Here is a 15,964-nt window from a genome sequence, read left to right as displayed (position 1 = left end):
TCATCAGTGAGGAAGGCGTGGCCCAGCTCTTGGCCTTGCTGAGGTCTCCCATATTTCTAATTTTTTTTTTTTTGTGACAGTACAGAAAACTTTCAAACATTTAGGCCTGTAGTTCCGTTCCTTTTCTTGTTATAAAAAAAAATCTATGGATGTAAAATGATTTCACTCCCTATTAAAGAACAGACACCAGGCTACCAAGAAGAGACTTGATACCCTATGATCATATATAGGGGGTGGAGGTCCCCCTCAGTCACTGTCATAGGGGAGGGGAGTAAGGGGAAAATGGGAGGGAGGATACAAGGGATGGGATAACAATTGAGATGTAATATGAATAAATAAAATATATGTTTAAAAGAAAAGAACAGACACCAACATATAATCAGGAGACTGGAACCATCTTACCTGGAATCAGTTCATCCGTCTACAAAATAGAATATTCTTCATCTAAAGTACAGTGATGTTTCTTAATTAGAAAAATTTGTTGAGTAATCAAAAGCAATTTTCTAATTGTCTATTGTGTAGCAAGAGCCTATTTGCTGAAGACCAGCAGGGCACAGAGAATCTGGTCTGCTACAGAGTCTGGGAGGGATGGAAACATAGTTCCTGCTTAAATAGGATGCACCACAGGCTCATTCTGCCTGAGGGGATAATGTGCCCTGAGAAGCGCTGACAGTGAGGGACCTGCACTGGATGTCTTTGTGAAATCTGCAGCAATGTCAGATTGACCAGCATCCTGACCATACAGGATTCTGCCTCATATTTATACCCTGGGTTCCGCCTCTGGCTCTGAAACTGACAAGCTACTCAAACTGAGTCTGCCTCACAAGAAGATAGATCATAGCCTCATGGACCCGGTGAGGGTGTGATGGGGACACTTTGCACAACATCTACAGCTTGATGTGTGATTTTGTTATCTACCAACTGGCTACATGGAACCGTAATGGAGCTCTAAACATCTATTGCAGTCAGCCCTCTGCATCCATGGGTTCCTTGTCCACAGATTCAGTCAACCATGGGTTGAAAATGCTTGAAGGGAGTTTATTCTGTACCAAACACAAATAGACCCTTTTAATTTCATTATTCTGTAATGACACATTATAGCACCATTTCATAGTGTTGGCATTAGGTTAGGTAATCCAGGTAGTCTGGAGGTGATAGAAGTACGCGGACACTGTGCGTAGGTTTATACAGCTCTCTGCTCCATCTCTGACTGTTTTCCTCCATCCCTCTCTCTTCCTTTCACTATGAGGACCCTCTGAATACCAGCACTCTATGTAGTGGGCACGTTATATGGCCAAGGAAGAAGATGATTGATGGGAGTAAGCAAGCATCAAGGGTCCTAGATGTAAAATTTAAGCAAGAGTGATGACTCTTACGTTATTGGAGCATTCTCTTAGTCAACTCCCTTAATAATACTTCTAGCGGGTTGTTAGGATTACGTTCAGAATTCAGAGAAGTTATTTTTCTTTCAGTTGAATTCCTTTTCTTTAGTATTAGAGACTGGAGGGGGCTTCATACATTCTAGGCAAGTATCCTAACAGTCAGGCATGTCCTTAGCTCTCTATAATGTTTCTGAGACAGGCCTCATTCAGTTGTTCAAGATGGCTTTGAATTCCCTCTATAGGCCAGACAAACCTTAACCTTGGGATCCTCCTGCCTCAACCGCCTGAGTAGCTGAGATTGCATGGCCAGGCAGAGCTTGCTTTCCTATTTATCTACCTTTACAATGGATGGATAGACTAATACTAGAACTAGCTCTGAAATGAGTATTGCGTTTTGTTCTCATGTGTATCACTCTGCCTCGTTGGCTAGCCTGTGCTACGTCGCGGCTAATACTGGATAGCCTATACCTTTGTGAAAGAAACTCCTTTTAGTCCAAATGCCAGAAGTAGCAAAGTAAATGTGTTCACCAGGGAAGAGAACATGTAGGAACAGAATGTGGTTGAGGTATAGTGTCCAAAAAAGACATTACCAAGATTTGGCTAAAGCCATGCATGCTCTGAGGTCCTGCTAGGCTTCTGGAGGCATCTACCCAATTTCTCATGAGTCCACAAGGACAGCGCAGCATCTGCTTGATGAGGATGTGGTAAAATTCAGGGTTCACCAAGTGTAGATGGCAGTAGCACTTTAAACTACTCAGTAGCAGTCCCTGTGATGTCACCCAGGCTCAGGAAAACCAGCAGTGTCAGAGTAATCAGTTTGTCTACATGGGTTAAGTTCTACTATCTTGAATTAAATAACTAAATTTGGTGTAATATTTTTTGAGTTATTTCAGGTACTCTGAATTTTTTCAGTTGGATATTAATTGGACCCTCTCATGCCAATAAATATCAAATTATGACTGAACTGGAGTTGAAAAGATGGCTCAGTGGTTAGAGGAGTGTGAGCTGCTCTTTCTAAGGCGAGGGTTCAGTTCCCAGCACCAAATTGAGTGGCTCATAACTGGCTGCCATGCCAGCTCTAGGCGTTCCAATGCCTTCTGTCCTCTGAAGTCTCCGGCACTCACAAGTGCACGTAGATATAGAAAAAGACATAATTAAAAAATAAGACTGAGCTGCACTGTGTTTGAAATGCTAAATGATTTTTTGTCATATTAATTTCATTAGCTAGTTATATCTTTCTCATCAGTAGTTGATCCTCAGTATTTTACAAGCTTGCCAATGTTTTATCACATGAATCAGGATGGAATGTCATAATAACATCCAAACCATTGTGATAATACCGCCCACTGCATACACATGATGCACTAGACGCTTTGGAACAGGAACTCTGGGCTACAGGCGGAACCACTCTCCCGAGATTTTAGATGGTCTTATTAGTTCTTAAATTAAACGTCAGATCATCCTGGGAAAGACAGGTGACACAAACTCTTGTTCAAATGAACACATTATTCAAATGTGGGGAACTGTAGGTGGCTTGAACCTTGACGCAGAAAGAAGGCTTTCTGATACTAAGGTTAGAAAGACTCACTATCAACCAAAGTTTCCCTAGTAAAACTTTTTATTAGAAAGTATTCAGACATACTGTGAAAATAATTGTTTCGTGCAAATTACATGGATTTTAAGGAGGTCAAGACTGACACCAAGGCAAAAAAAAAAAAGCCATTATATTTGATGATTTGGAGATTGAATTTAATTTTTCTTTCTTTAAAAAATTTTTATTGAAATAGATTCTCATACAATGCATCTTGATTATAGTTTCCCCTCCTTCAACTCCTCCCAGTTCCTCCCTACCTCCACTCCCTTCTGATCCACTTCCTTTCTGTTCTTTCATTAGAAAAGAACAGGCCTCTAAGAGCTAACCAAACAGGACAAAATAAAACATAATAGGAAACATAATAAGATGAGGCAAAATCTATCATATTGAAGTTGAACACAGCAACATCACAGGAGGAAACGCGTCCCAAGAGTAGACAAAAAGAGTCAGAGACACATTCATTCTCACAGCCAGGAGTCCCATAAAAGTACTAAGTGATTAGCTATAATATGTACACAGAAGACCCGTGTAGGCCCTGCTTTTGCTGCTTTGCTTTCTGTGAGCTCCTAGGAGCCTTGCTTAGTTGATTCAGAGGGCCTTGTCCTCCTGCTTCCTCCATCCCCTCCGGCTCATACAAGCGTTCTGCCTCCTGTTCAGTGGGATCCCCTGAACTCTGAAGGGAGAGACTTGATGGAGACATCCAATTTAGCCTCTCTCTGCATAATGTCTGGCTGGAGGCGGGGGGGGGGGGGGTGGGGGGGAGCAGGGGGGGGCTCATCTGTTCCCATCTGCTGCCAGAAGAAAGCCTCTCTGATGAAGACTGGAGAAGGCCCTGATCTATGAGTATAGCAGAATATCATTAGGAACCACTGTATTGATTTTATTTATGTATTTATGTATTTGTACCAGTAGTGTTTGGTTTTACCCTAGGTCTATGGGCTATCTAGTCTCTGGTTGTTGGTTGCCCAAGCAGTGTCATGTGTGGGTTCTTTATCATCAATTGGGCCTTGGGTCAGAGGAGACACTGGTTGGCTACTCCCACAAGTTCTGTGCAAATGTTCTGCCCTGGCGATACTCTGTGATTTTTATCACACACAACATGATGTTCAGAAGTAGTTATAAATTGTGGAACATTAATTCTAGTGATTCAACAAATACATTATCTCATATGGCTATAATGTATATTGTGGGTCAGTATACCCATTTTCGTAATTCTTATCCAACAAGGTTCTGGATGTACCAACAGGAACAATTAGGTAAGAGACAGGAAGTCATTCATACTGGAAAGGTTGAGGTTATATTCTCTATGTTTGAAGATGGCATCATTTATCACCTATGGTAGAAAACTCTGACGACAAAGCAACCACCAACCCTAACCTACCTGTCAGTACTATGTGAATGCAGCATGGACGAAGGTTATAAAATCAGTGTACAAAAGCCAGCGTCTCTACACAGTAAGAACAGCTTGTCTTTAGCAATATTCTTTTTCTTTTTTTTTTCTTTTTTTAGTATAAATTTTTTTTAAACCATAGTTTTCTTGAATCTATGCAGTCTGAGCTGATTGTGGTGACTGATGTTAGAGAGCGCATCAGTCAGGCTCCAACCCCGCCTATGGATAACTGTATGAAGCCATCCCATGTTGTGTGTGGCAGCTCATGCTAGATACACTTCTTGGGGGCAAGCAAATATCAGAACCCTGTGCCCATCTACACTGTACCCACTGCCTGGACTTAGAGACCTGTCTATCCCTGGACAGTTCACAAACCAACCAAAAGGCATGATCCTACTTGGCCTCACATGAGGATTAAGATGAGGGTAGGTTGTGGCTTCCTGGGGGTCGTCGTCTATCATAAATGACAGGGTTGTGGCTTCACCCCACATCTTCCCTCCCAAATGCCATTGGTTTCACTTCAGTATCGCCATCATAAATAGAATTCACCAATTATTCTTTCTTTATAATTTAATATTCGATCTCTAACTGGGTCTTTCAACTCCATGAATAAAAGCTGGTTCTTTCCTGGACCTAAAGAGCTGGGCGAATTCCCATGCACGTAGATTGGCGTGGAAGCAGGCAATGCCATCATTTTTTATTATTTGTCATTCACCCGTGACACTTCAGTCTTGAGATCTCAGTTCTTTGGTGTTGATGACATCTGCTGATGTGCTAATGGTAGAAATCTTTTGTTCTCTATACAGAATCATGTCAACCCTGCCATGGACTTCACGCAGACGCCCCCTGGGATGCTGGCCCTGGACAACATGCTGTATTTCGCTAAGCACCACCAGGACGCGTATATTCGGGTAAGCATGCCAGCTCTTCTCAGGTACTGTCCTTTGGAACTCGGTTTTCAAACCCACGCACAGAAGGAGATGGGTTCTTATATGAGTCGCCCAGAGTGTTTCCTCTTGTTAGTGGTAAACTAAAGACACGAAATTGATCAAGGGGCCAAAATAAGAACGCCTAACTTGTAAGGGTTTCATATATCATATTTAAACAATAAAGTTCGGTACTGGGTAAATTTTTTTCTTAGTTTAATATAAAAGTATGAGGACAATCTCTTAAGTAACAAAGGGACAGAAATTAACTATATACTCAAATCCTGCAAAATGTCAAGTTTGGTAGAGACTCCCTTTAGGCTTATTCCTGCGGTTAGAAAGTGGCCCCGGTTCCCCAGAGCTGTATCGACCATTTCAGTCTAATGTTAAGAGATGCAATACACTAAGCACAAATACAGAGAAAATTGGGAAATTTGTGGAGAGACGTCTTTCTACATTTCATAACAGTCGGGACATCCTCCGGGCACTATGTTAGTTGGTGGTGGGAGGCAGAAGAAAGTGGACATCTCTGTGCTTCTGTGAAATAGCAGCTGCCACCTGCTGCCTGGGCAGTGTCCTGTAGAGAAGAGAGCGGGTGACAATGACATAAAAGCTTGCCCGTTGGGTTGCACATCTGAAGTCCTGTGATGACCGATGTCTATGTCTTCAGGGAGGAGAGCTCAGATGTAATTGAGGTGGAGTAGGTGCAAGACTGAAATCAAGGAGAAATGGGCGTTGGTGTGCAGTTACAATAATGGCTAGGCCAAAGGTTAGAAAGCATTTGAAGGAAAAATGGCTCACAGGGAGAAGACTTAGACTGAGCTGAAACTTGAGCATGTCCTCTGTGTTCTGGAACATTCTCTGCTGGACTCCCAGTTTTATTGGTTTCTGAAGGTGTGACCTGGCACTGTTACTGGTTAGTGATTTAAGTGTGGAGAATTCCATTGTCTGGACTCAAGTTTTCTTCTCTTAAACAAGGGAGGTGTGTGGGGCTTTCGCCATGATGGGGCTTCCTCCGTGGGGGCTTGGAGACGAGTGTTGCTATGCCACAAGCAGATATTGGGTGTGTGGAGTGGTCTGCAGGGAGAAAACGCACCATCCAGCAGGGTCCACATAGTGAGTCCCATGCCAACCAAGGCTACACAGTGAGAGCTTGTATCAAAATCAAACAAAAAGACGCCCCCCCCCAAACCTTTTAATCTTTTTTTTCCTTTTTTTTTCTTTTTTTTCCTCCTTTATTAATTTATTCTTGTTACATCTCAATGGTTATCCCATCCCTTGTATCCTCTCATTCTTCCCTCCCTCCCATTTTCCCCTTATTCCCCTCCCCTATGACTGTTCCTGAGGGGGATTACCTCCCCCTCTATATGCTCATAGGGTATCAAGTCTCTTCTTGGTAACCTGCTGTCCTTCCTCTGAGTGCCACCAGGTCTCCCCCTCCAGGGGACATGGTCAAAGGTGAGGCACCAGAGTATGTGAGAAAGTCATATCCCACTCTCCGAAAGCCTTCACTTACAAGGAAACTGCGACAGAGGAGAGGACATTCTAGTGGGACTCTAGATGAGAGAATCATGGAGAAAGGCAAAGTAGAAGGATCCAGAGGGTCCTAGAAGCCTACAAGTAGAACATTATGATAGGCAGATTTGGGCACAGGGGTCCCGCTCAAACTAAGGCACCAACCTTTTAATCTTAATCTCTCTCTCCCTCCCCTCCCCACCCCTTCTCCCTCACACACAAACACACACACATATATCTACTGTGCAAGGATTTTCTGTGGGTGTAATCTCCTTTCATCTCAGGCAAACTAGTATTTAGGGAGATCATACAACATCTAGCCTTGGAGAATTGAGTGTGAAAAGTAGAAGCCAAGTAGAAATTTAATTTCCCATCAACTGATTGATGGTTGCAGATAAATGCCTCTAAGATTAGAGCTTGCTGGTGCCAAATGTATTGTTAATTGCATAAGAAGCATATGTCTTATGAAAAGTAATTTAATGTTTTAAGCGTGATTTCTCAATGCGTTTTCTAAACTGTGATGAGTGAAACTAATACCATGGCAACCTGAAAGAACTTTCTATCTAATGGAGGCTTGAGGAGACGCCTAGGTGCAAAGCCAGGCTGCTCTTTTTTGTTCTCCTGCAGTTGTTTGTAGGGACTGAGACACATGTAGCTCCGAGACTGTTGCATTTTCTTGTGAGAGTCCCTCCCATGGTGCTTTCTAGGTCCCACCAACTTTGAGGCATTGACTACTAGATGGAAAGCCAAAGCTACATGTGTAAATGTCATTTACTTTTGTGAACTTGGAGGTTTTCTGCCAGCAGGAGCTGGGTGGCTGTGAAGGTTGACACTAGGGTAGTGAAGCTGATGTCCTCTAGAGCACAGAGTGACTCCAGTTGGCTGGCCTTGTTTGATCTGTGACCTGGGAGGCTCCTTCCAAAACATTGAGAGGGATTTATTTTTTTAAATGATATTTTATTAATCCCTTAAGATTTTAATCGTATTGACTCCTCCCCACAGCTCCCTAGCTCCACTTCTCTGCTGACTCAACCTCTTGTTCTCTCCCCACTTCCTCATCCGGTTCAGTTTGTGCTGACCAACTACTCAGGGTGTAAGGTCGGCCTGGGAATATGACCCCCACGTAGCAGGCAGAGAGAGTGTGACACTGGGCCTGGTGCAGGCTTTAGAAACCTCAAAACCTATTCTCAGTGACACACCTCCTCCAACAGGGCCACGCCTCCTAGTCCCTCCCAGATAGTTCCACTGACTGGGAACCAAGCGTTCAACTATATGAGCCTACAAAGGCCATTCATTGTCAAGCCACTGTTTCTGTGATAAAATACCTTGACGAAAGCAATTTGATGGGGGAGGGCTTATTTCAGTTCACAACTCCACTGAATGCAGTCCACTATGACAAGGAAGTTGTGGTGTCAGGAGCTTGAGGTAGCAGGTTACCTTGCTGTAGCCAAGAAGCTGGCAATAAATGTTAGGAATCCACTGGCTTCTTCCCTTTCAGTCAGTCAAGGATCCACTTCTAGGGTAGGTCCGCCTCCTCCATTAACCCAATCAAGGAAATCCTTCCCAAACATGCTGGTGCAATTCAACATTCTGTCAAGTTGACTAATATTGGCCCTCATGCCAGGAGAAGGCAAGCCCGAGATGAGTGTGTCACGTAAAGGGAGAAATGAAGGTGAGGTGTTATGGTGTGTGCTTTGTTCATGGAGCCACCACCACCAGACCTTAATATGGGAGTGGCACTAATGCCACAGGCAAAGCAGGCACATGTCATTAAAGACATCTGAAACCATATTATGGTACTTTTTGAACCTAAACATTATTCTTAGGCAGATACAACAATTTCCATACAAGAAACCCGAACATTCTCCTAAGTGAATTAAACAAAGATATTATTTCACAAAAATCACTCTCTTTTCAGAGAACCAACATGAGAAATAGAGGCTGGAGGCTAGTGAAGAAAGCAAGGGGTGAGCAGTAAGAAATAAGGCCATAGCTATGGTGGAGAAAGAGAGCTTAGAAACTGACAAAGTGTAGAGGATTGATGGTAACCCAACCAAAGTATGGAGTGTGCCAATAGGAAGAAGCAATTTGGTTGGAGCTAAAGTAAATTTGGCTATCCAAGGAAGAGGGTGTGACTTTTAGTCTGAGTGCCATTGAAGCCTCAAGGGGACAGTGGTATCCTTGGCCATGTGGAGCCCCATTTTTCCTCTTCCTGATCCGTGCTTTTGGGCCGTCTGCCTGAGTGTCTCTATGAAACAGTCGGTGAGCTTGAGGAGCAGAGATGACAGCCACTGGGTTTGTCATTCTTCGTATTTCTTCTCTCCAGGGCCTGCACCCGCCCTAGTCAATGCATCTGAATGACTGCTAAGGTCTCTTCCATCACCTCTGTGCTTTTCTTTCTCACTACCCATACCTTTCTCTTTGTCCTGTGCACTGCCACCTAACCCTTTGTCCCGATAAAGTAATGGCTGGTCACAGGTTAGCCAGGCAGATCCCCCATTTGAGTTTGTGTGACACCCTATGTTTGAATGTTTCATGCCATCTCCCAGATGGACAGCTCTCAAGGAAAAGCTCATCTTAAAAAAAAAGTCCTGTGGCCATCTCCCAGGAAGATATAATTCACCCTGAACCCCGAATACTCAAGTCGAATTCCTTTTATAGCTTTGAATGTATTTACCTGTGTCACCTGTCTCCTGTACTTGACTAAAATAAACGTGTAAGCAGACACCAAAGTTCATTTATGTCCTCAGTTCTTGGCCCATGCCTAGTAACTTCCAAAAATTTCTTATTAACTAAGGAAATAAAAAAAAAATAGTTAGCCATCACAAAATGGACTCCATGTTTCTTTGTTTCTGTATGCTTTTAAAATGTTTTGTTTTGGTATTTTTTTTTGTCTTATTGTTTGTTTGATTCTTGGCCTTTGAAAGAGAGAGAGAGAAAGAGCATGAGTTTGTGTACGTAGGGAGGAGTTGGGGGAAGAGAAATACATGATTAAAACATATTGTATAAATTTTGTTTTGTTTTGTTTTGTTTCTTGAGACACAGTTTCTCTGTGTAGCCTTGGATGGCCAGGAACTTGCTCTGTGAAACAGACTGGCCTCAAACTCACATAGAGTCAGCCTCTGCCCACCCACACCCCCAACCCTGAGTGCTAGAACTAAAGGCATGCACCACCACCACCTGGCTCTGAAAAAAAGAATGGAATTTTCTTAGCTTTATATATTTTTTTCTTCTCATCTGAAATTCATGGCCTCCATGCTTATAACACTTCTAAGGATATTGTTTGCCACATGAATTTCTGGATGGGTGGCTATGCTTCTTATGTAATACTTAAACAAACTGCAGTAACTGTTCTAGTGAAAGCTGTGGGTGTAATTGAGTTACCCCACCGTTGGATGAGCACAGAACCCAAGGAGAAATTGCAGATCTAAGCATCACACTGTGTGTGGAGTGAAATCACCATGTGAAATCAGATATAAATCATCCATCATGTTATCAAATATTTGGCTAATACCAATCAATGTTATTCCAAGGAGTAAGAGAGCCTGGTAATGGTGTCAGAGCAGATCATTCTCAACCGATCTTTTGGTTCAGAACTCATGACATGAAAAGTAACATGAAGAAGCAATCCAGATTTCAGGACCTATCGTCAGTCTTCAGACAAAACCCAGTTAAACTTTAAACGCACAATAATCAAAACCAAATACATGAAAATGAGGTTCTTCTATGGTTGCTTGTATATTGATAGAGAATTCAAAAGGTATGGGGGGAAAGCCTATGTCCTTAGGTTTTTTTTTAAAAAAACGTTGAAGGAAACTTCCATAAGAGTTACAATCATTCATTCAATAACTCATTCAATAATATTAGCAAACACCTAGCAGACATGGTACCATGTACAGCAGATGTGGTAGCAAAGGAAAAGCTAAGATTTGGCTCTCACATAGAAGAAATAATTGCGCGCGTGTGCATGCGCACACACAGTAAGCAGTAGTAATAATTGCTTTCTATATGGGAAATTCCTTGTTTCCTCTGGGGGTTTTAGATGTACACTGTACTAGGAACCTCTAACAACTCATAAAAAGTCTGTTTGATAGCTTGTAAAGTTTCCCACAATTTTATGAAGTTTATATTGTTTACTTACATCGGAATCACTTGGGATTTCCTTCCTCCTGTGACCTTATCAATGGATTGGCTTCCTACAGAAACCTGGTAGTGGTTGGTCAGTGTGGAATAGTGAACACCTGACTCTTTGTTTAGCTTCAGTTCCTGTAAGGCTCTATCGTAAATATAGGTTTTCCTAATGAACCTGCTACCTCAGTGATTTATAGACTCTTACCCACAAAGCTGTTACTCAACAGAATTTTTAAAATCCGAGGCTTCCAGGAACAAAATACAAACTTAATCCTGGCAACGGGTTGTTCTTTATCTAACTTACAATCCTTTTTTTAATTGTGGTGTAATCGGTATACATAAACAATTTGCATAATTAATGTATACAATTTGGTGAGGTACCCTGTAATTCTTGTACAATTCTTGCTTCATCATCTCTCCTAATTTATGACTAGCATTTTATCCTCTGTAATATCCTGGGGTACTAGGTGACTGTAGTAGAAGAATTTCCCGATGAGAGGAATATAGAAATGCTTTCTAAAAATAAGATTAATTACAATATTTTTACACAATTTTAGACAAGGGTACACATATTGTACACACACACACACACATACACACACTGTTTTTTCAAATCAGAACAAAAACCATCGATAGTGTGTCAAGTAAGAGATTGTGGGAAAGGTTAAGTAAGAATGGGTTTCTTAAGGTCCTTTTCATTAGAGTCATTTTTTCCCAGAGATGAAAAATGTAAAGTATATTCATATTATTTAAAAATCTCTAAATGGGGTTTTCCTCTATACCTACCAAACTGTTGCAATTAACTTTTAAGTATGGCCCAGGGTGCTAATAACCAACACCGTGAGATTGTAGTGTATTTCAAAGCTGCAGCCACTACACTGGGAAGAATCTAAACTTCGTTAATCCTATGGCCTCAAAACCTACATATATACCAATAACATGACCATCTGATGACGCCTGGGGTGGCTTCTTCCCCAACTGTCAACTGTCCAGTTGTTGGATCTTCCAACCTCCATTTGGAAGATTTGCCTTCCGCTTCCTGTCCTTCTACCCAGCTGATTGTTCAAACAGCACTTTATTGACAAGTGCTACGTCCAGTCAAGGCATTCCTCTACAATTCCCCCTTTTTAGTCTAATAAAAGCCCCTCTTTACCTATACATTTATCTTATTACACATGTGTACAATAAACTACATACAGCAGGAAGAACCACACACACAAAAAAATCCCAGGAATTATATAAATGTTACATTCAGAGTGTTTTGCTTATTTGTATTTGGCAACCTTGAAGAAAACATCTTTCCTATTTTGTTGAATCTAAAATTCTGAATGTAATCAATCTCTATCAACCTAAAAACATCTTAACTCCTAAACAACTAAGCTTAATTGTCAACTAAACTATCTGTCTTCAACCCCATCAGAGATTTGAGAAGAAGTGAAATTAATTACTTGAGTAAGCAAGAAGTGTAGGTTAGCAGCTTCCAAAATGAAAAAAATGACAGAGACAGTTTGCTGCTTGAAAAGTCACTCAAAATTCTCTCTCTAACGTGTGGGAGCATCATCTTCAGCCTTCTGGCCCAATATAACTGACAGACATATCTGTGAAGCACGGACCATTGAGGACTTGCTTACCCTGTCTTGGCAGAATTTGGCCACCAACTCCATCTGCTTCCAAACTTGCCCATTTCAGTCAGAATTCTGTCTGTGGCAGAAAATAAGGACAGTTTTGCCCAGTGGCTGGTTTGCCACATCTGAAGCCATCTCCATAAGGAGGTTCTTCGATGCTCATCATCTTCTTTGAGACAGGCTGGGTGTTGCCAGGAGTTAACCTGTGTCATTGTGAAAGAATCCTCAAGACAATAAAAACATCTTAAAATGCCATATTCTGTAGGTCTCTGAGGCTTTTGAAGACCTTATCTAACTATTTACCTTATCTATCTATCGAATCATGTCCACTAAACTTGTGATAAAATTAGAGTAGTACTTGACATGATCATTAGTTGATCAACTAAAAATTAACTTGCATTACTAATTGTCCTAAACAGCCTACAATAGAATTTTCAAAGGATTGGAAGTAAACTCTGCATCACAATTGAGTTATAATGGGTACAATGCCTCATATTATGGTAGAAGTATATAATGTGTGTGATGAAAAATCTTAAGTTTGAATTATATACCAATGTATCAAAATTAAACTTATTTTGCATCAATATACAAAATTCTATTCCAATGAATTAAATATCACTCTTTTTGTGACTAACAATTAAGGCCTTAAGTTGAGTAGATACAATAATCTACATTTTGTCCCTTCATCCTTATATATTTTTTGGGTTTTTTTATTTAAATAATTTATTCAGGTTACATCTTAATTGTTATCCCCTCACTTGTATCTTCCCATTCTGTACCCCCTTCCTCCCTCTTTCACCCTGTCCCTCTTGTTTAGCCTGTGACAGAAGGGGACCTCCTCCTCCACCGTATGGTGACAGCCTATCAGGTTTCATATATTCCCCCTTCTTTCTTTTAAACCCCTACCTCCATACCTAAGAAAGAAAGATAAAGGAAAAGAGAGAAATCCTTGAATCCAATCTCATTTTCTCTCTGAATAAAACCAATAATAACATAACAAACTTCCAATGAAAATAGACATCCATAGCCCAAGAAAACAACCAAAACCTTACTGAACCCCCCTTAAGGGAAATGGGCTTTTTCGAGCTGATTTGGGACAAATAATACCTTTGTAGGGGCCCAAGTAAAATGTGCAAAATGGTTAAACAAGCTAGGGATACCATTTGCAGTCCAATCTCTAAATGTTGAAAAATTCCAGGCTTAATAGAAGTCCTATGTGGGATAGTCTGAAATGCTGGACCAATTGGAATCAGGAGCTTCCTTGGAAGCTGTCCTGGGAGCTGTTCTTTTCTGATGAGGAACAGCAGCTGAAGCACTTGTGGCTGCAACATGAAGGATGTGTGATGTCAGTATCTCAGCATGCTGCAGGATGAATCTTGTGAGGTCTGATCCAGCATCAGTGTCTGGTTCTCTTGTTCTGAAGACATAATTTTTCATAAGCATTATACAGTCCTAAAATTGTAAATGGATAAGGTGTACAGGATGCTCAGAACAATCAAGGCTGGTTCTCTGCTCTTTGTATGAGCAGAAGAAAGACATCTGTAAATCTTCGTTCATGCAGTACAAAGAATGGCATGTAATAATGTGTCATAGGCATCCTGTAACTAACAAGAAACAGTGGCTAAGCATACACATTCATGCCTCAGCCAGTCTCACAGTTATTCCCATGTAATGGGATTAGCAATACAGGTTACCTGCTTGTTCTGTAGTTCTTCTTACACCTGGTTGGCTGAGCCAGGAATGGTGGCAAATCCCTGCTCCCTTAGCCCTTGGGAGGTAGAAGCAGTAGGTTGTATAAGAGTGGTCTCAGCTATGTGACAGTGTCTCAAAAGCATAAAGGAAGTAAGCAAAGAGGGGAGGGAGGGAGGGAGGAAGAAACAAAATAGAGAATGAAGGGAGAGACTGGTTAGATGCTGATCTGGGGCTGTTACAAAAGAAAGCTTAGGGAGCACTGCTGGATGCCTTACTATGACAAGTGTCAATCTGAAGCCTTAAAGTACATTGCGATCTGCTCCTCGGGACAGGAAGATCAGGTGACTCCTTACCTTGTCCTCCACATGCAGGTGGCTCTGCTATGTTAGTAAAAGTTCCCCTCAATTTAACAGAGGAGGCTCATGTCAGGTTTCCTCTGTGCACTGTCAGAGAGCACCGGCACAGTTATTACAACGAGAACTGAGTACCTGAGCTTGATGGAGGTGCCTGCAAGGCTTTCATTAATTGCTCACAACACTTTTCTGCAGTTGGTACATTCAGTATTTATGCTTGAGGAAACTGACACTCAGAGAGGGTAAGGTCCCTGCCCGAGGTCACAGAGCTAGAGATGTATCAGCTATGAGCTTTAAATATTTATGATTTTTAATATATTTGTATTAAAATATAACTTTACTTCCCCTTTCCAGCCCCTCCCATAGCCCCCTACTCTCAAGTTGATAGCCTCTCTTCTTGGACTATTGTTATACATCCGTATATATGTATATACGTATATGCATATATAACATATAACCTAGCTCATGGAACAGTGTCTCATAGAGATGACTGTATAAGCAAGACCAGAACATGTCCATGTCAACAGGTAGACTAACATGGAAAGGGGCCTCACCCCTAGAGAGGGAACATGTCCATGTCAACATGGAAAGGGGCCTCACCCCTAGAGAAGGAGACTGTTTCACAGCAGGTATCCCGATATTCTAACTCTTAAAAGTCTTCCTACCTTCCCTTCCAGAATGTTCCCTGAGCTACAGATGCAGGAACTATGACATAGACTCTTTCCTGGGGCCAGGAACCCCATGAGCCACAGATGTCTGCATTGCATCCAGTCGAGGTTTAGTGTGGTGCTTCTCGTGTGCTGTAGGGTGGATGCGGGGCTGTAGCTACAGTTGTCTCTGAGCGGAAGGGTAAGATTTAGAATGGAGTTAGGCTTGTGCTGGTCTAGCAAACCAGCAGTGATGGATTCTTTTCTGAGGCTCATGGCCTCAGCAGCCCTGCGAATCTGGCGAGATTTCCATTACCAACCATGATTTACCTTCTATCTCATGAGCCTGAAATACAGCTGGTGCTCACCACTGACTTGAGCATGCCCCCTCTTGCACCTTTATCTTACCACGCTGTCATTGTTGTGGCTCACAGATATTGGATAGAACTCTTACATGTTTTCCCTCTTGCCAAGCTAGACTGCAGGAAAGAGGCTTCCTGGTCAAAGCCGGGAGGAGTCATCTGAGTGTGTGCTCTTTGCCTGTCTTTTCAGCTCAGTGGCATTCTGATGTGTATATGTACCACATTTCCCTTGCCCTTTCACTGTTAAAGGACAGCTGGACTGTTTTCCTTTCCTGGCTATTGTGTATAGGCAGCAAGAACATGGCCAAGTGGGCATCCATGGAGTATGAAATTGAGTCCTTTGGGCA

At 41.9% G+C, this 15,964-nt stretch overlaps 1 protein-coding gene across 7 annotated transcripts in view; it reads left to right on the top strand.

The window, feature by feature from the left end:
• ELMO1 (engulfment and cell motility 1) overlaps positions 1–15,964 on the top strand; it is a 531,552-nt gene that overhangs the window by 263,881 nt on the left and 251,707 nt on the right. For all 7 annotated transcript variants that reach the window (XM_084795120.1, XM_084795122.1, XM_084795124.1 and 4 more), the window contains one exon: positions 5,173–5,277. In XM_084795120.1, coding sequence (XP_084651246.1) covers positions 5,173–5,277 — 105 coding nt within the window. The remainder of the gene's footprint in view (positions 1–5,172; positions 5,278–15,964) is intronic.

The sequence above is a fragment of the Acomys minous genome (genome assembly GCF_964271855.1).
Source record: "Acomys minous genome assembly, chromosome: 9".
Classification (NCBI taxonomy): domain Eukaryota; kingdom Metazoa; phylum Chordata; class Mammalia; order Rodentia; family Muridae; genus Acomys; species Acomys minous.
This window is presented reverse-complemented; position numbering and strand designations above follow the sequence as displayed.